Raw genomic sequence first — 19,776 nt, forward strand, 5'->3', positions numbered from 1 at the left:
AGACCTATATGAGGGTGGCAAGCGAGGCTGACAGTGACAAATCATCATCCAAGTGTCGGTTGTCCGCAGCGAGTGAAAAAGAGAAAGATCTCCTTTTTAATTGATGTATATTAATTAATAATTTTATTAAAAGAGAAATTTAATATTGGTCACTTAATTTGATTTAACTTAAAGTTCAATCGCGTACTTAAAAAATTGTAATATTTGTTTATGAATTTGTTACATTGCAGGGCAATAACATTTGGATAATAATACTGTTATAATTTTTCTTACAAAAAAATTGAAAATAAAAGAGATGAAAATTCTAACAGAATTACTTATGAAAAGTCCACATTAGCAGCTTCCTCTGCTGCCTTTTCATGTCATGTCACATAGGAATTGACACTTCAATTGAAAAACACTAGTGATGCTTTTTTTAGCGTTATTACTGATGTGGATTTTTTGACATCTCATTTAAATATACTCTCTTACGATTTTGTAGTTTGAAATCAAAGCTCCAAATCAACTAAAATTTAGAGATCAATGTTTCAATTTTCTTTTGACAAAATGATAATTGTGAGAAGGTAAAAGCGACATAAGTGAGAATTTGAGGAGTCCAACCTTGAATTTAGGGGTTTGATGGCGGCTTACATTGGAGGGAGGGATCTCCACTGATTCTCGGACTGGGAAGCAAGAGGAACCAGCAGCAACTGAATATCTTGGAGAATAGCTTTATTTTATGTCACACATATTTGATTTATAAAAGGACAATTACTTAATGGAACCTCGTCAAAATCATACAAATAAACAAAAGATCATGTTAAAGAGATCAAAATTTTAAACCAAATTTGCAAATTAAATAATGTATCACTAACAAGAAATAAACACGTTAATCAACATTTAAGTAATATTCTAATCATTAACAACCACATCATTTGGTTTACAAAATTTGATTTAAAAATTCAGTCTCCCGAGCTTTACCCTAAACAAAATGATACTAAAAAGAGGGAAGAAAATAGTTGCAAACAAAGATTTAAATATACAAAACACATTAACAAATGGTGCTCCTACCCCCTTCAAGTTTTTCTTTTTAAATACCAACAATATATTTACCCTAACAGATGAAGATTTGAGCTAAATCATATAATAAATCAATTATATTAATTTGACATCTAACTCATCCACAGCAGAGTTAAACCGAATACCTCATATTTACAAATGGAAAAATATACCACTAAACCGTAATGCACATCTTTCAAGTTAATTAACTGATAATATTACATAAACAAAGTGAACACAATGAATTATGTTTCTTTTTTCTTTTTGCTGTATCTTCGAAAGTGTAAACAAACTGGGATTTTTTTTATTTTTTGGTGAAATGTTGCTTTATTCCAACACAATAATTACACAAGAAAAAGCCAAGATACAAACACATAAACAAAAAGAAGGGCCTCAGAAGCAACTACAGAGCCCAAAACAAAAGTTTGAGCCCAAAACAAACTGGGATTTAGAACCTTTAGGAAGTCCACATCTTGATGTGATAAACAAGAAGAGGGATGATATGTTGGCATATATAACACACAAGACTATCTCTTTACCAGTAAAAGGAATCGAATAAAGGACTACAAATGCTTCCATTAGGTAAAGCCCATCCGACCCAAATCGAAAATAGCCCTAGTTGTGATGAAGGTTTTTCTATTTTTTTTTATAAGACATATGTTAAATTGTTTTGATTTATGAAAATAGAGATTCAAACTTAGATACAAAAGAACAAACATATTACAGTGGCTAACTAACCTAAATGTTATAAAAGTTTATTAATTAATTGATTTGTTTATGATACAAGAGTAAATCCTTACCCTATGAGCCTACTAGTGACAAACATAGGTCCAACTCAGACGGGTTGGATGATCAACCTAATCCTAACCTAACTTTCAAAATTTGGGTTTAAATTTGGGTTGAGTTCGTGTGAGTTTAGTCGGACTTGGGTTTTAATTAGGTTCGGCTTTATTTGGGTTGAGTTTGGGTTCACCCAATTTTATCAAGTTCAATCTTATAACACCTTATTGTGCATGATTTTTTCAATTTTTTGACCAAACAATGTCAATTAGTTAAAATTTCATTTCACATCATCATCCACACAAAAGTGAAAACAAACAACTTGGAGACTATTTCTAATGTTTCAACCATTTAAAGTTGAAATAAAATTACAAGACATATACCAAAGCTTCAACCAAAAGAAATTTAAAAGTAACACTATCATTCATTATCTATATGAAAACCAACAATAAACTTCAAGTATGGTCATTCCAAAACTTACACATATTTACATAATATGAAGTGGAATAGGTAATTTGCTCATGAGTGAATTCGAACTTAAAATCGGGTTGGATTTGGGTTGAAATGGGCAGGCAAGACATCAACCCAACCCAATAAATGATTGGATTGAGATCGGGGTTGGGTTTGGACGAGTTTTTTTCTTCGTTCCAACCTGAGCCGATCGGGTTTGAAATCAGATTAGGCATGGACGTATTTGGGTTGATTCAACCCAAGTTTCACCCCCAAATGAACTATTAAGGTTTTATCACAAATTGTCTTTAAAATTAACCTAACTCATCATTTTGGTTCCTTAATTTCAAAATCCACCAATTTTGTCCTTAAAATTTACTACTACAAATCAATTTGGTCATTCCATTGGGATTCCATCAATTACTCAATTAGTGTGATGATGTGGCATATATATGGATATCATTAGCAATTAAACAATGCCATATGAATTTACATAGGTGTTATTTTTTTTTTAAACTAATGTAAAAAACCATAAACCTGAATAAATAAATAAATAAATAAAGAAACAAACAAAAGAAAAACTAGAAAACAAAAAAAAGGGGAGTTGGCGGTACAAGAAAGTTTCAATGGTGTCAAGAGTATCTCTGAAGAGCAAAGACAAGATGACTACCAACAACTCAGAGGAGTGCTCGGTGGTTCTCTCCGTGCAGGAGTGGAGCACATGGAAGGCCAAGGTCGTCACCCACTATTGCTTCATTCATTACGAACTCACTCTTGCTGCAACGTAATCATCTTATTAGCTCTGTATGATTGTATCCTGATCGGATCCTTCACATTCTATTATCCGTCTTTGATATTATCTCTGATGAGTTAATCGGTCGGTGCCTATTCGTCTAATCAACATAGTATGATTCAGGGATCTGCTCTATATTGTTTAGGCATTTGATCTATACGTTGGGGGCTATTAATTTTAGTAATTAAGTTTGAGAAATTTATGTATGCTTTACTTAAACTGATCCCTAATACAAAAACATATTTGCACGACGGAGAAAATTACATTGTGCAAGGACATTTTGCGCAATGTTCACAACTAAGCGTCACGCAAGGACATTTTGCGTAACGGGACTTTGCACGACGTAGGTAGCCTTTTGCGTGACGAATGTGAACCTTCATTGCGCAATGTTGGGAAAAAAACAGTAAAAGTCTTGGTTTGGTACCAAAATCTTGCGCGATGTAGAGCAAACGACCTTTGCGCGACATTTTGTTTCACCGTCACGCAAAGACCTTTTGCGCGATGCACCAACCACTGCAGGTCTTTGCGCGACGCACCAACCACTGCGTCACACAAAGATAGCTTGTGCGACGCGGTCTGTCCATCGCACAAAGTGTTTTTTATACTTTATTTAAGTATAACATAAAATTTTGTGGTATCCACTAGTGTAAATATTTTAAATTGAAAATTGAGTTCTTTCATTGTCTTCATATAGGGTCAAGGAGTGTAACTGTAAAAAAATCATCAAAATCGGAGTTATAACTACCGTTAAATCATGAATTTTCTTTTATAACTGTCGAAAAGTTTTGTCTCGTTACTTGATCTCTGAACGTTTGTTTTTTGTGATTTTTGGCATATGCGATTTAGAAGTATATATAAACAAGTTTGACGGCTGGATCGTTAAAACTAGTTTCGTAGAATGCGTATCCCATCAAAGTAATAGATTTACTAACACTTAAAGTTTATTTATACTTTCATTAAGTATAACATAAGATTTTGTGGTTCTCACTAGTGTAATATTTTAAATTGACAATCGAGTTCATTCATTGTATTCATATAGGGTCAAGGAGTGTAGTTATAAAACAATATTCAAAATCAGAGTTAAAACTACCGTTAAGTCGTGATTTTTCGTTTATAATCGTTGAAAAGTTTTGTCCCGTTACTTGATCTCTGAACGTTTGTTTTTTGCAATTTTTGGCGTATGCCATCTCAAAGTATATAAACAAGTTTGACGGTTAGATCGTTGAAACTAGTTTCGTAGAATGTGTATCCCATCAAAACAATAGATTCACTAACACTTAGAGTTTATTTATACTTTCATTAAGTATAACAAGATTTTGTGGTACCCACTAATGTAAATATTTTAAATTGAAAATCGAGTTCTTTCATTGTATTCATATAGGGTCAAGGAGCGTAGCTGTTAAAAATCATCAAAATCGGAGTTAAAATGCTGTTAAATCGTGATTTTTCATTATAACCGTCGAAAAACTTTGTCTCGTTACTTGATCTCTGGAAGTTTTTTTTTTTTTTTTTGTGATTTTTGGCGTATGCCATCTCGAAGTATATATAAACAAGTTTGACGGTTGGATCGTTGAAATTAGTTTCGTAGAATGTATATCCCATAAAAATAATAGATTCACTAACACTTAGAGTTTATTTATACTTTCATATAATATAAGATTTTGTGGTACCCACTAGTGTAAATATTTTAAATTGAAAATCAAGTTCTTTCATTGTATTCATATAGAATCAAGGAGTGTAGCTGTAAAAAATCATCACAATCTGAGTTAAAACTACCGTTAAATCGTGATTTTTCGTTATAACCGTAAAAAAGTTTTGTCCTGTTACTTGATCTCTGAACGTTTGTTTTTTTTCAAATTTTTGGCATATGCCATCTCGAAGTATATATAAACAAGTTTGAAGGTTGGATCGTTGAAACTAGTTTCGTAGAATGCGTATCCCATCAAAACAATAGATTCACTAACACTTAAGAGTTTATTTATACTTTCATTAAGTATAACATAAGATTTTTTGGTACCCACTAGTGTAAATATTTTTAATTGAAAATCGAGTTCTTTCATTGTATTCATATAGGGTCAAGGAGTGTCGCTGTAAAAAATCATCAAAATTGGAGTTAAAATAACCATTAAATCGTGATTTTTCTTTTATAACCATCGAAAAGTTTTATCCCGTTACTTGATCTCTCAATGTTTGCTTTTTGCGATTTTTGGCGTATGCCATCTCAAAGTATATACAAACAAGTTTGATGGTTGGATCGTTAAAACTGGTTTCGTAGAATGCGTATCCCATAAAGTTCAATATTATATATATTTATTAAGTAGCTTTAAATTTATTTATTTTGTACGTATAACACTTAAGAAATTGAATGGTATGTATATTTATTAAGTAGCTTTAAATTTATTATTGTAATTTGGATTGAGTTTTTGTTCGAAAAATATATTATTGTGGTTTTTATGTAAAAAAAAAAAATTGAATTTGAAGTGAGCAAAGTCACATTTTCAGTAAATTTTATAATAAATTTTTTTTTTTAAAAAAAAATATAACTTGCACGTCGCTAGGATAGGGTCGTTGCTCAAAAACACTTTGCGCAATGCCAAGATGGGGTCGTTGCGCAAAAACACTTTACGCGACGTCATAATGTATACATGCGTCGCACAATTTGTTAAAATTTTAGTGATGCAATTGTAAAACATATGCGCTTTTTTTTTAATTTTCCCAAAATTTGGTCTCTTCCCTCTCTCTCTCTCTCTCTCTCACTCCGTCTCGTGTAGCCTTCCTCCCGACTGCACCCAGCCAGCTATCTATCTTTTCTTAATTCTTAAATTTTCTTCTTTCTAAGGTCAAAATCAGGCTTTAATGCCTTAATTTGAAGATTTTGGTATTGTAATTAGATTCAATTTGGAAAATTAAATTAGAAATTGGGGGTTTTAGTGTTAAATCAAATTTTAGGGTTAGAAATTGAGGGATTTAGTATTGAATCGAATTTGGGAGATTTTCACTTGGACTAAGAGCTCAAACTAGTACTCAGACTAGAAACATTGGACAAAGTAATACCACAGGTTCGTAACATGCTAATCTCTGATATATCACTTGTAGTCTTGTTTATAGTTCTCAACTGATGAGTTTGATTATTCATAGGATGGCTCTGTAGATCCTGATTCTTTGAGCACTAGCATTAGAAGTGATATATAACCTCTTCCAGGCCTCGCATCCTTACTTGAAGAGCTAGTACAGGAAGATGGGTAAGGTTTTGCATTTTTTGGTTTATGAAGAGCTATTTCTGAATATTTTAATGGCTTTGATTGAGAGACTAGAATCCGTATGAATATTTTGGATTTGGAAAATTTTCAAGACTAGTATTGCTGTCAAGACAATATTTATCTCAACATAAACTGCTGATAGTTACCAAAAACTAGATTTTGTCAGAACTTCTACAAAGTGTGAATAAAGAAATAAATGATTAACTGCTGAACTCCATTCATGAACTCATACATGGAACTGAGGCCACAAGGATGACTTTTTTGGCAACAAACTAGTCCAGCCTCTTTTGCTTCTCATTAGATAAAAGTTAATCCATTATAATTTTCAAATAAATTATTTCAAAATTGTACTTTTAAGCATGAAGTTCTCCCAAGCATTGGTTGTGAGTAAATTATACTTTTTCAAAGGCTGAGCGGTAAACTAATGTGGTTCAGGTTATTAGTCTGTTAGGTCATGTTAGCTAATTATGTTTTTCCTCTTAATTCCATTTTCCACTTTAGGTATGCTCTTTTCGGACTTTGCAGATAAGCTGTTTGAGCCTCGACCGCCGTTGGATTTCAAACCACCTCCGGAGAATAAAAAGTGCCCACCTTTGACAGGTTTGTTAACCATGAAAATAAGTGGTTAGCAATGGACAGAGAGCAATATTTGATTTATTCAATACTAGAACACAACTCCTAAGTTGAAGTTACATTTGTATACTCTGTATACAGAGATTAATATTTGATTTATGCGGTAGTAGTACACGACTCTTAAATTGAAGTTGTAGTTGTATACTCTGTATACCTTTTATTTTTTCCTTTTTTGAAGTCTTAACTTTCAGAGAATTGTTGTGCACTTGTATGTGAAAAGCAGAGTCAAATCAGAAAAGGATGTTTGAAGCTGGTGGTCTTACTTCCTTGCTAATGCTTCTTAGAAGCTTTGAGGACAAAACCATTCGAAGGGTGGCAGCTGGTGCCATTGCGAATCTTGCAATGAATGGTGAGTGCTCAATGATCTATTCTTCTTTCTTAGAGTGCAAGGGCTTTTTTCTGCAGTTTGAATGTTATTACTTTTGGGTTGAGAATTATCTGTCTGACTTTCAAAATATTGGTTTTTTACGTTGCTTCCTCTTTGGATTTGCAGAAGCCAATCAAGAAATTATAATGCAGGAAGGTGGGATTAGTTTGTTAGCAATGACAGCCACTGAAGCTAATGATGCTCAAACCCTACGCATGGTTACTGGAGCTATTGCTAATTTATGCGGCGATGGTATACTACGTTGTCTTTTCTTTACTTGTTGTATCATTAGAGCCTTTGCCTTTTCTTTTGGTTATTCATTTCTTTTCTCTGATGGTCTTAAAAGAAAATATGTATGACTATTTGTAGTAATCGGGCATAAATGGCTTCATTGGCTTATTAGTGCATAATAAAAGTCCTTTTAAATTTTTTGAAGAAGACTCTTCTTTTCTATTTAGTTCCCGGGTTTATAATTTGCAATTCAAACTTTTTTACACTAGTCCTTGGAAACATGTCCATTTTCCAATTCTATGCTTCAGAGGAAGGGTTTTCTGTTGTTTGTTCTTCATTTTGTATATGTTTGCTCAGCATTTTCCCCCTAAATTTGAGTATTTAAATCTTGCTTTGTTATTATTTTGTTAATATCCTCACATAAGCTACAAAGGAAGTTAAGGTCTGAAGGTGGTATTAAGGCGTTGCTAGGAATTGTGAGGTGCGGGCATCCTGATATTCTTTCCCAAGTGGCACGTGGAATTGCTAACTTTGCAAAATGTGAATCACGAGCATGTACTTAAGGTAAGAGCCTCTGTCAGAAATATTCCATGAATAGTTCCCTCAGTATTATGGTGGAATGTCCGATTTAATATTTTTACGTTTTTGGTATAATGTCAATATGCTGACCTACTATAGGAATAAAGAATGGAAAATCTTTCTTGATAGAAGATGGTGCACTTCCATGGATTGTGCAAAATGCTAATGATGAGGCTGCACCAATCCGGCGCCACATTGAGCTTGCACTCTGTCACCAAGCACAACATGGTAGGTGAATTTGTCCGATCCTAGATAACATCTTTATGTCTTAGACTTTCTACTTATGTACATTGGGTATTTGTATCACAGAGGTGAGTGCGAAGGACATGATTAGTGGAGGTGCCCTTTGGAAGCTAGTTAGAATTTCCCAAGACTGTTTATGAGAGGACATAAGGAGTCTTGCTCATCGAACTTTGAATTCAAGCCCGACTTTCCGTGCTGAAATGCGACGGTTACGGATAGACTACTGATTAGCAAGCAATGTGATGGACTGCTCTGAATATATCTTATTGCCTCTCCAGTCAATGAAAGAGGCACACACAAATTCGTGACGCTTCTGTACAGGCTTGGTCAAGAATTGAGTCTGGTAGGCCGGAGCAGTAGCCTGGGAAGTCGAGATTGCAGCCTTGTTATTGGCCCAGGACTATAACATGAGTATGATCTTACGGGCCTTAAAGATGTCCAGCCTTCAAATCCCGATGCCAACACCTGATCTTGCTCCATCTTTGACCTCTCAACCACTTTGCCTAGCTGATACCCAGTAGCCTGATGCATCAAGCCTAGAAGACGTATGTACATTTTCATATATTTTATAATTAAATACTTTTTCTTGGTTTATTAATTATTGTTTATAATTTAATTACAATATTTATAAAAAATTAAATAAAAATATTTTTGCCAAAAAAAAAAAAAGGTTTGCTCAACGAAAAAGTAACCTACGTCGCGCAAAGAACTTTTGCACAACAACAAAACCTACGTTGCGCAAATCTTCGTTGCGCAAAAGGTCTTTGTGCAACGTAGGTATGGTCATCGCGCAAACCTTGCTTTCACTGCCTTTGTGCGACAGTTGGTGCGTGACGAAGGTTTCGTTGAGCTAATTTTCAGGCAACGTTTTTTGACTTTGTGCGATGAAGGTACATGCGTCGAGCAAACTGTTTTTTGTACTAGTGTGAACTAATAGGCGCTGAAGTTGTGGGGTTGGTGCACAAGGGAGGAAGAGGGGGAAGGGGGTAGTGGTGGCTAGACTGGTGTAGAGGTGGGGTGACGTGAGGTAAAAAGGGGGAAAAATGATGGATTAGTTTTTTTTATTTTTTTTTTATTTTGATTTTCTGTCCGAGAAAGTTGGAGCTGGTTTTTTGGGCGATTTGCGCACTAAAAACCTAGGGTTGTGACGACGTTTATTATTGGGGATTATGGCGGTGGTTCCAACGGCTTTTTTGGAATTGTAAGGATTTCTAGCATTGGGATTTGTGAAGGGTAAAGGGTGATATGGAGGATCCTAATGCGAAATGAGTAATGGAAGAGTTAGGGCAAAGTTTGGGAGAGAAGCTTCATCTCACAGATAAGGAGAAAGATAAGGTTGTGATCGATAATAAGAACGTGGACGAGGCGTCGATTGGCTTCCACTATATGTTGATGGCAGAGGTTTTAACAAAGAGGGTGGTTAAATGTGTGGTGTTTATTGATCGATTCATGTCATTATGGCGGGGAATTGAAGGAGTATCTATTCATGATATTGGTGATCGTAGGTTTTTAGTTAGGTTTGTGGCTAAGCGGGATATGCAGCGGGTGCTAGACTCAGAGTTCCCCTGGACTTTCCGAGATGATTTTGTTATGGTGGATGACTGCACTAATATAAGAGATGAGTGATGGAATTCATTGTCATTGAGAGTCCTACGGGTACAAATTCACAAGGCACCACCGCTTAGTATAACGGTTGCAGTTGCTATTGCGATTGGAGGGAAGGTTGGTACTGTGATTACGATGGACAAATTGGCGAGTCATGAATGTATTGGGACATTTATGCGAGTACATGTTCGCTTTAATCTACGGGAACCATTGATGCGTGGTATGATGGTTATGTTTCCGAATGATGGACGAGTGTGGGTTGACTTTAAATATGAAAGATTCCCTAACTACTGTTTTTACTGTGGAAAGCTTAGGCACATTAGTAGGGTGTGTAGAGCGTAGGGGGTACTTAGGTAGCAAGGTATGTATGAGAAGAGAGTTAGACATGCACAGGTGTACCGACTGCCATATGATGGATTAGAGGCTCGTATTGACCTGCGAGGTAATGCACGAAACTCGCCATAACGAAGATTGAAGGGCTAGAGTATGGGCGAAGGAAGCTGGAAAACCAAGGAGACGGTGAAAGATAATGTTTGTAGTCGGGAGTGGTCGCAAGAGGACATGGGGTTTCGTGACAATAAGGTAGGGTTGGACAGGAGGGTTCTGCTTCATCACCGTTGAAACAGAAAAAACATATCAGTAGGGCTGGAGAAGGAAATGAGAAGCTAAAGGATATCATGGCTTAACTTTGAGAGGCGGAAAAGTTGGCTCTTAAAGCGTGAGAAAGAGCCTTCGATGCGGGGCTCATTGGAGGTGGGGGGTCATTACGCTAGGGACGGTAAATGTTGAGTTGTTTAATTTTATTGAACCAAATGGTAGAGAGGTAGGGGACGGAGAAAAGAGCAGGCAGAGGATAAAAGTGGATTTAAACTTGCCAGCTAGTCTGGAGGATGGAATAAGTTAGGGTGCTAAGCAGCAGAGGGCGTTGAATGTAGGCGGCAGTATGTGGGGAATGAGGTTGAGGAGGTTATGATGGAGAATGTGCAAGTTGGCACTCAGAATTTGGACCCTTTTGATTTGGGTCCAATCATCGTTGTTGTGAGTAGGGATAGTAGGAGACAGAAAATGAGGATCACAAAAGTGGAGTAAAAAATAGAGGTGTAGAGCGGGGATGGGAGTAGTGTATGTAACAAGCGAGCTCTTATTTTTTTTGAGGTGGAGTCCAGCAATGAGGGGTTTCCACGGGCGCCATAAAAACACTGTGTTGGAACTATCAAGGAATTAGGGGTTCCTTGACAATTGACGCCTTGGTGGAGTAGGTGTGGCTTCACATCCCCAAGGTAGTGATTTTACTTGAGACTAAAAACAAAAGTGATTAGTACAAGTATCTGATTCAGTTCTTACAGATGGACTTTATGCAACCGGTTGAACCAAAGGGTATTGGTGGTGGTTTATGTGTGTTTTGGAAAGAGGAGGTGTCTATTTCTAGCATTGTTTGGAATAGGCTTTGGAGGGGATCCAATTTATTTGGATTAGCGGATGTTGGTTATGTATGCAAGTACGGATGAGAAGCCGAGAAGTGCTCAATGGAAGGAGATTAGTAGACGAATTAGTTGCTCGGATGGGAAATGTATTGTGATTGGGTATTTTAATGATATTTTGGACGGTGAAGAGAAGAAAGGAGGTAAATACCGTTCTATGGCGAGTACGAGGGATTTTCGAGATTTCTTGGCAGAAAAAGGGCTTCTAGACTTGGGGTTTGAAGGTTACCCTTTTACATGGAGGAATAAATGTGAAGATGGTTTGAATCAACAAAGGCTCGATAGAGGTTTGCAACTTTTAGGTGGATGGATATGTTTCCTAGGGCGAAGATTAATCATGGGACATTGGAGGGCTTAGATCATTCCATGCTTGTTCTATTTTCCGACGGAACTATTATAGAAGGGTCGTGACTTTTGTTTTCTATGACTTTAGGTGGGGAATATTCCAGAGTGTCGTGATATCATTACGGAAGCTTGGCAGAAATAGGTGGATGACTCATTGGCTTTTAAAGTGAGTGAAAAAGTGTAAGGTACCAGGCAAAGGCTATGTGCATAGAAAAAGTCTACGAAACTGAACTCAAAACGGCGCATTGCGGAACTTAGGAAGGAGATTAGGAAAGGGATTGGGAATCCTTTAGTTCAGTAAGAGTAGATAAAGGCTAAGGAAAATGAGCTATTGATGGCAATTAAAGAGGAAGAACATTACTGGAAGGTCAAATCGAGAATCCAAGTGGGTGATAAAAATACAAAATGCTTTCATGCTCAAACTATACAACAACGAAAGACGAATAATTGGTTACATGGGTTGGAAAACGATACCGGATTATGGTAGAAGACTTAGTTGAGTATGCAGGAAATAGTAGTTGATTATTTTACAGCTTTATTTCAGTCAGTAGGCTTACTGCTGAGAAAGGCAGTGGCGGCTTGGGTAGGGCCAAAGGTGAATGCTCGGGGTTAATGAGGAACTTGTCTGTCCATTCTCGGATGAGGAAATTTAGGGAAGTAGTGTTTCAAATTCTGACAACAAAATCACCTGGACTAGATGGTTTTACGGTTGGGTTTTTCAAGGACCATTGGGATGTGGTGGGAGCGGATATTATGTGTATGTGAAAGCTTTCCATCATTCGGAGGAGGGGGGTTGCTTCAGATGGTTAATCATACACATATTGTACTAATCTCGAAGATGAAGAATCCACGGCGGATTACTGAGCTGAGACCTATTTCTCTATGTAATGTCGTATACATGATCATTGCTAAGGTCTTGACGATGAGATTAAAAAAAATGATTGGTCGGATTATCAGTCCAAATCAGTTGGCATTTGTGTCGGGCCGTCAAATTCATGATAATAGTTTGGTAGTATATGAAATTTTGCATTCTTTAAAGTAAGGGGCGGATAGTGTGGATGGTAGTATGGCAATTAAACTGGATATGGCGAAAGCCTATGATCAAGTGGAGTGGGGTTTTCTGACGGAGGTTATGGGTAATTTAGGATTTCATCCTAAATTTTGTGCTTGGATTTGGGAATGCATCTCTACGGTGTCTTACAGTGTTATGGTGAATGGTGTTCCATCAGGTTAATTTTGACCTGAGAGAGGCTTGTAGTAGGGAGATTTAATGTCACCATTCTTATTTCTTCTCCGTGCAGAAGCTCTTTCGTCATATATTAGGAAGCATGAGGTGGATGAATTGATTAATGGGGTGCGGGTTTCGGCTGATGCGATACCTATAACCAACCTGTTTTTTTGAGGACGATTCTATGTTTTTTTGTAGAGCTGATGAGATGGAAGCTGGTCAGGTGGTTCAAATTTTGGAGGATTATGGAGAGTCTTCTAGGCAAATTATTAACTTGGAGAAAAGTTCAATATACTTTGGGAAGGGTTGTTCGAAGAAACAAAAGAAGCGAATTGTTACAAAAATGAATATTCAAGCTAAAGATGGTCTTGACAAATATTTGGGGATTCAGGAGGACTTTGGGCACTTGAAAAAGTCAATGTTTGAAAAGGTGCGTTGTGGTATTGAAAACCAAACTGACAGTTGGGCCGAACAATTTCTTCCCCCCGTAGGTAAGGAAGTGTTGATTATATCAGTCATTATAGCAATGTTGAACCATGCTATGGTGTGTTTAAAATTACCAGTGGGTACTTGTAAGGAAATGGAGCACGTTATTTCACAATTTTGGTGGAGAGGGCAATCTAAGACGAAAAGGTGTCATTGGGTAGCATGGGACAAATTGACGATGGGTAAGAAGTATGATGGGTTGGGTTTTCGAGATTTAATCAGATTTAATTTGGCTATGCTTCCCAAGATTAGTTGGAGCGTATTGCATAACCTAACTCGGTTCTTAGGATTTTACTTTGGGACAAATACCTCCCCAACTCGACCTTTCTTGAGGCCAACAAACGTAGCAAATTGTTGTGATGGAAAGGCATTTTGTTGGGGTGGCAAGTTTTGGTCTATGAGCTCTGATGGCGGGTTGGCAATGGTGAGTCTATCAGGGTGGCTAGCGATCCTTGGATACCGAAGCCTCATTCTTTTAAACCAATGTTGCGGGATGGGGCCCCTAATTTAAGGATGAGTAAGATTATCGTACTGATAAACAAGGGTGGAAAAAGAAGGAGCTGGCTGCCATGTTTACACCTGAGGATGTGGAGATGATTCGGACAATCCCCATTAGCCGTTGTGGATGTGATGATAAACGAATGTCGCATTACACGAAGAACATGATATATTCGGTGCATTCAGGATACCACGTAGTGATGAAGATGATGAAAAATGGAGAGTATGATTGTAAAAGGGGAAGAATGTCAAGCTCGTCTAGCTCGATAATGGGGATGTGGAAGAAAACGTGGTCTCTTTTGGTGCTGAATAAAATCAGATTTTTTATTTGGAAGGCCTGTCGCAAGGCATTAGCAGTGAGGCATAATCTGGAGTGACGACGAATTCAGGTTGTGAATAAGTATGAACTACGTGATGCACCTGATGGAACTAAGGGTCACCAGTTCTTTAGGTGCGAATTTAGTTGTGCTTTCTGGTTCAAGACATCCTTGCAAATTAATATGGAGTCTATGGGGGCGAATGACTTTGTGGATGGTTGGCAGAGGTTGGTAGAGCGATTGGATAAAGAATTGGATGTGGAGTTGGTATTTCAGCAGATGGCGTTTGGCTTGTGGAGAATTTGGAAGTGCAGGAATGAAGCTATATTCAATGCAAACCCAATCCTACCCCATGTTGCACTTGATTTGTGGCAGCAACAGGTACGGGAGTTCTAAGAGGCTCTGGTTATGGAGGTGGGGGAGAACCATAAGAGTGGGAATCAAAAGGTGGGTCGTAGCAGGATGGATAGGGTTGGCTGGGAATGATTAACATGGAGGAAACCCATCTTTGTTACTCTAAATCTCAACTATGATGTAGCATGGTTGAAAGCTACGAAGGTAGGTGGTGTGGGTTGGGTGCTCTGAGATTTTGCCGGGATACCAAACCTTGCAGGAGGTGTGGATGGGGAGCATTTTGTTGCTACGATCATGGAGGAGGCGGAGGCAATTAGGTAAAGGGTTTGATCCAAATGATTAACAAGGAGGTCATTGCTGATGTGGCACTTGATTTTTATCTCCAAGATATTTGGAGGATGCCGAGCTTCTTCCAGTTGGTGAAGTTTTGCTTTACCCCTCGGCAATGCAATCGTTCAACCTATTTGGTGGTGGTGCACGTAGTTAAACATGGCGGGAGATGTGGTTGGGATGAGTTAGGTTCGGAGTTTCTCTTTATATTTTTTAGCAAAAGATGCAAATATAACCGTTAGTATTTAAATTTTAATAAAATTCTATCTTAGTTAATGACATATTTTTATTAAGAGAAAATTAATATCGGGTCTATAGTTTCTAATGTTCATTGACTAAGACCTTATCAATTTTTAGATTTTGATCAAAGTCCCTAACATTAATATATTAATGAATTACATATAAGTTACATAATTTTTATAATAAAAATTAGTAATTGATTTAGAGTTTTAATACTCACACCCTTATTAAAATCCTAATTAATTTTTAATTCAAACCTTTCCAAAATATAAAAAATAAAAATAAAAAGAATTTGTACCCATTAAATTTTTATGAAAATTTTCAATTTTTTAATCTTATATGTACCCATTCTTAAATATACCAATTTGTTATATGAAACATGTACCCTTGTTTAATATAAAATGTATCCATTTTTTTTTATATAAAATTCATTCAATCTTTTCTCTAATCCATTTTTTAAACTTATATAGGTACATTCTATTTCGTTTATTTGAGAATGTATCCATGTCAAGTTTAACAGAAGAAATTTAATATTGTTATTAAGCCTAATATCTTTTTTTTTCTTTTTTCTTTTTTGTATTTTTAAACAATGTACCCATGTTTTATTACCATAATTTTTTGGTTAGTTTTAACGAACGTACCCTATGTGTACACACACACACACACACACACACACAAAAATATATTGGAGAGTATAATTTATCATTAATATTTTTAATCCCATAAATTATGAGTTTTATTTAAAATCTCATTAATATAAATAACTACAAATTTCATTTTTAATTTAAAAATATAATAACCTATATAGAAATACATTATTACATTAATGTTAAGTCATTATAAATAGTTATAATTTGATTATTCTATCATTCTGTCTGTCTGTCTGTCTGTCTGTCTCTCTCTCTATGAATGTCATATGGTCTTTGAGCTATTATAAATAGAGATTTAGTACTCTTTGGATCAGTTTTCTAGGGATTCTCTGGACCAATGGATCTCATCTATTGATAAAAATCCAACGGCCAAATCTCTTCTCCCTCATATTTTCCCCTCAACTCCTTTCTTTCTCCCTCACTTCGAAGCTCTCAACAACTCTTTTCTTTCTCCCTCATCCTTCTTTGTGACTTGGGATACTAGGTTCCTTGTTTTTCCCTTCATCCTGACATTACCACCTTCATAACTTGGTTGAGGAAGCCTAACCTCCACTCATCTTGGTATTTTGGTTTCTTTATCTTCCACCTTTTCTAAGGCTTCGTGGTTTCTGAATACCTCGGACAAGTTTTTTGGTTCAAAATCTCCTCCTAACCTTTGGAAAACATTTCTGGAAGTCTCTTTCTCAGCTACTCGCATGATGCTTCTACAGGCTTCTTGCTCTTCTTTCTCTCTTCTTCTAATCAATTCTTGATCAATAATAGCTCCTGATGCTGGCACTTCTAGCTCACATTCACATTATCACTTGCTACACAATACCAACCCTTTAACTATGGTTGTTTTGGGTTTCTCGGGCAACTTGATAGTTCATTCTATTGGTCTATCACCTTGCCTTTTTTCTGCTTTCACTTCCTAAGTGGCTTTTCCCTTCCCTTTCTCTGCCCAAGTTAGGTTGATCATGTTTATTGGGGCCTCTGGGAAGGGATTTGTGTCAATCATCATATTAGCCAGAGGTTTTTCCAAGAGCAACTTCCCCTTGACTATGAGGTCTTGTATCTAATCCCTGAACTGGACACAGTTAGTTATGGAATGGTTGAAGGTATAATGCAGATTGCAATACTTATTTCCTCTTAATTCTTCTGGCTTAGGCATCTTTTTGGTGTTGTCGGGTATAATTACTCTTGCTAGCACCAACTGTTCATAGATTTCTGAGGCCTAGGCGGATTTATGTATATGTATTATATATATATATATATATATAAGTATATTTATAAAAAATTTAGGGCTTTTTATGTTAGTTTTATAACATTTACTCAGCCCCACATATTTTAATTATTATAAGGCTTTGCTTCTTTTCTTGATCAAGATTGGGCTTTGTTTTTCATTTAATAAACAACATTATTTCTTTATATAAAAAAAAAAAAATTTATTCCTTAGTGACATAGATGTGGCAAATAGATAGCCACATCTTTCTTTCCACAACTATCTTCCCACTTTAATTTCTTATCTGCTCGTGAAACACAAAATCCCATAAATCTCTCTCTCTCTCTCTTTCTCTCTTTCTCTCTCTCTTATTTCCTATCAGCCCGTGAAACACAAAATCCCAGAAATCTCTTTCCCTTATTTTCTCTCTCGTTTTTTCCAGAAACCTCTAGCAAAGCAACCATGGCTATCTTTCTTTCTCTTTCTCTCTCTCTCTTTCTCTCTCTCTCTCTCTCTCTCTCTCTCTCTCGTTCTTTTTCCAGAAACCTCTAGCAAAGCAACCATGGCTATATTCAAATACAGACGCAGATGGAAGTTTCAATGCAGATGCGGGAGTTAGAGTTGCAGATCCGATGAGTGTTCGAGACAGTAATAGTTGCAGAGACTTCAACGCTGGCAAGAATTTCAAACCACCTTAAGCACCGCCTAGAGCGCCTAGCGAGTGCCTAGGCGGCTGCCTAGATACCCACCGACTTTTGTAACGATTTCTCCCAAATCGGATCGGGAGACCACTGCCGAACACCTAGGCGCTGCCTAGGGCAATTTTTAGAACACTGGTTAAATCAAAAGAATAACTCTGGTATTTAGGGGGCTTCATAAGGACAAACCCACCATCATTCATCACCACCTTCTGATCCTTGACTGGCTGGACTAAACCTTTCAATGTTAAAGGTTTAAAAAATGTGTTCATCTCTGCTGCACACATCTCAATTCCCTCTCTTCCATGACTGTCACTTTCTTTTGGCTCTGCTCCTTCAAACTCTACTTGGTGAATTGCAGCTTTATTTTTGTAGAAATGAGGCACCTTGGATGAGTGTTTCACTTGTTCTTCAATCAATAGCTTCTCATACTTTGTAGTAGCAATCACCAACTCTTGCAGTTCACTGAACTGTACATCATAAAACTTTTTCCTTAAAGGTAGCCTTAATGCCTTCTGAGCAATGGATATAAGTTAGGCATGATTGACAGGGAATTGGCACCTTATCCTTGTCTTTCTAAACCTCATCATGAAATCTTTTGTAGACTCATACTCATATTGCTTCACCTCCACTAGATCATTGATAGTCATCTCGGGCTCCACCCTATAAAACTGTTCATGGCAAGCCATCTCTAGTTGCTCCCAGTCAGCAATAGAATTAGGGGACAACAGAGAGTACCACTGAGATGCTAGACCAACTAACAAGTTCCCAAACAATCTTAACTTATAATTAGGATTGTCTTTAAATGCTATGCAATGGTTGGAGAACTTGGAAATGTGATCTCTAGAGGACACACTGCCATCTTCTCCATTAAAAGTGGGAAACGCGAGCATCTTAAAGTTGAAGGGAAAAGGATTTTGTTCATCAATATACTCAGGATATGGCTTCTAGTAGGTGATCCTAAATAGTGGGCGAGCCTGAGATTGAGCATTCTGGAGCACCATTCTTCTTAACTCAGCTAACTCATCTCTGAGTTGCTGGTTGGCTATATTATTAGGTAGGGTATAAGGAGGTTCCCACTTCGGGCTACGATCATTGCCCGAGAAAATTTCCTTTTTGGGTTCAAGCTTCCTCTATCTGGTCCCTCCTCCCTTATTAGCCAATGGTGGTGGCCTATATGGAGGAGGTTTGTCCGCAGTTGTGAGCTCACATTTCCTGCTGGATTCTCCAATTAATTAGGCCATTCCATACTTCTTCATTTCTTGCTCGACTTGCCCCTACTATTTAGTGATGATAATAGTGGGTCGGGCAACACTCTCCAAGATTTCTTCTAGTATTGACTGGCTGGCCCTAGGCCCTACTTTCTCCTTTCCTTTTACTTTCTCCTTCTCGAGTAAGGAAAATAGGGGAATGGCTAATTCCTTCTCAGGACTTGCCTCTTTCATCATTTTTTGAGCATTACTGCCTTGTGCTCGGCAAACCAATCAGGAAGGATGACTCCATAGATATAGTGGAGGTGGCCTCATCCATTCATCCATTTGTTTCCCATTCAAATCAGTAGATCATGGGAGAACTAAAAGGAGACGGTAACTGTTCGGGCAAAGATTTCTTTGGAGAAGGCTCTTCGGACCTCAGCACAGCTCTTCAAAGGATTGGCACTTTGGATGTGTAGTCGAGCTCTTGCTTGTTGATGTGCTACAAGAAAAAAACAAAGTTAGTTCTGAAAGGTACCTTTGTGGGGCCTTAGGTATAGGCCTTGAGACTCGCAATCAAAACTAACTAAGTGCTAGGCGTGCCACTGTTATCTTAGTATAACAGATGTAGAACAAGTGTGTTTTAAGTTGATTACTTGATCCCCAAGTTATTCAAACTTCTTATTATCAAAGGATTGTCGTGGATGGGTTAAGTCCACATTAAGTTTTTTCTTGCCTTGTAAACAAGGACTTTTTAGTTTATAGTCTTGTATGTT

General features: G+C 37.1%; 1 protein-coding gene across 4 annotated transcripts; it reads left to right on the forward strand.

Moving 5' to 3' along the window:
* The first annotated feature begins 5,865 nt into the window (after positions 1 to 5,865).
* LOC148692942 (uncharacterized) lies at positions 5,866 to 7,759 on the forward strand. 4 transcript variants are annotated; one of them, XM_088679215.1, is made up of 5 exons: positions 5,876 to 6,120; positions 6,200 to 6,303; positions 6,823 to 6,921; positions 7,178 to 7,303; positions 7,448 to 7,759. In XM_088679215.1, the coding sequence occupies exons 2-5, from the start codon at positions 6,300 to 6,302 to the stop codon at positions 7,678 to 7,680; spliced, it is 462 nt and encodes a 153-aa protein (XP_088535341.1). In that variant the 5' UTR covers positions 5,876 to 6,120; positions 6,200 to 6,299; the 3' UTR covers positions 7,681 to 7,759. The 4 variants fall into 4 exon arrangements, 3 of the variants coding, with proteins under 3 accessions (XP_088535341.1, XP_088535342.1, XP_088535340.1); XM_088679216.1 differs by having other exon boundaries at positions 5,878 to 6,303; positions 6,847 to 6,921; XR_015953097.1 differs by having other exon boundaries at positions 5,866 to 6,303; positions 6,847 to 7,303.
* Positions 7,760 to 19,776: the final 12,017 nt, after the last annotated feature.

The sequence above is a fragment of the Pyrus communis genome, chromosome 11 (genome assembly GCF_041283825.1).
Source record: "Pyrus communis isolate YQ-2024b chromosome 11, ASM4128382v1, whole genome shotgun sequence".
Classification (NCBI taxonomy): domain Eukaryota; kingdom Viridiplantae; phylum Streptophyta; class Magnoliopsida; order Rosales; family Rosaceae; genus Pyrus; species Pyrus communis.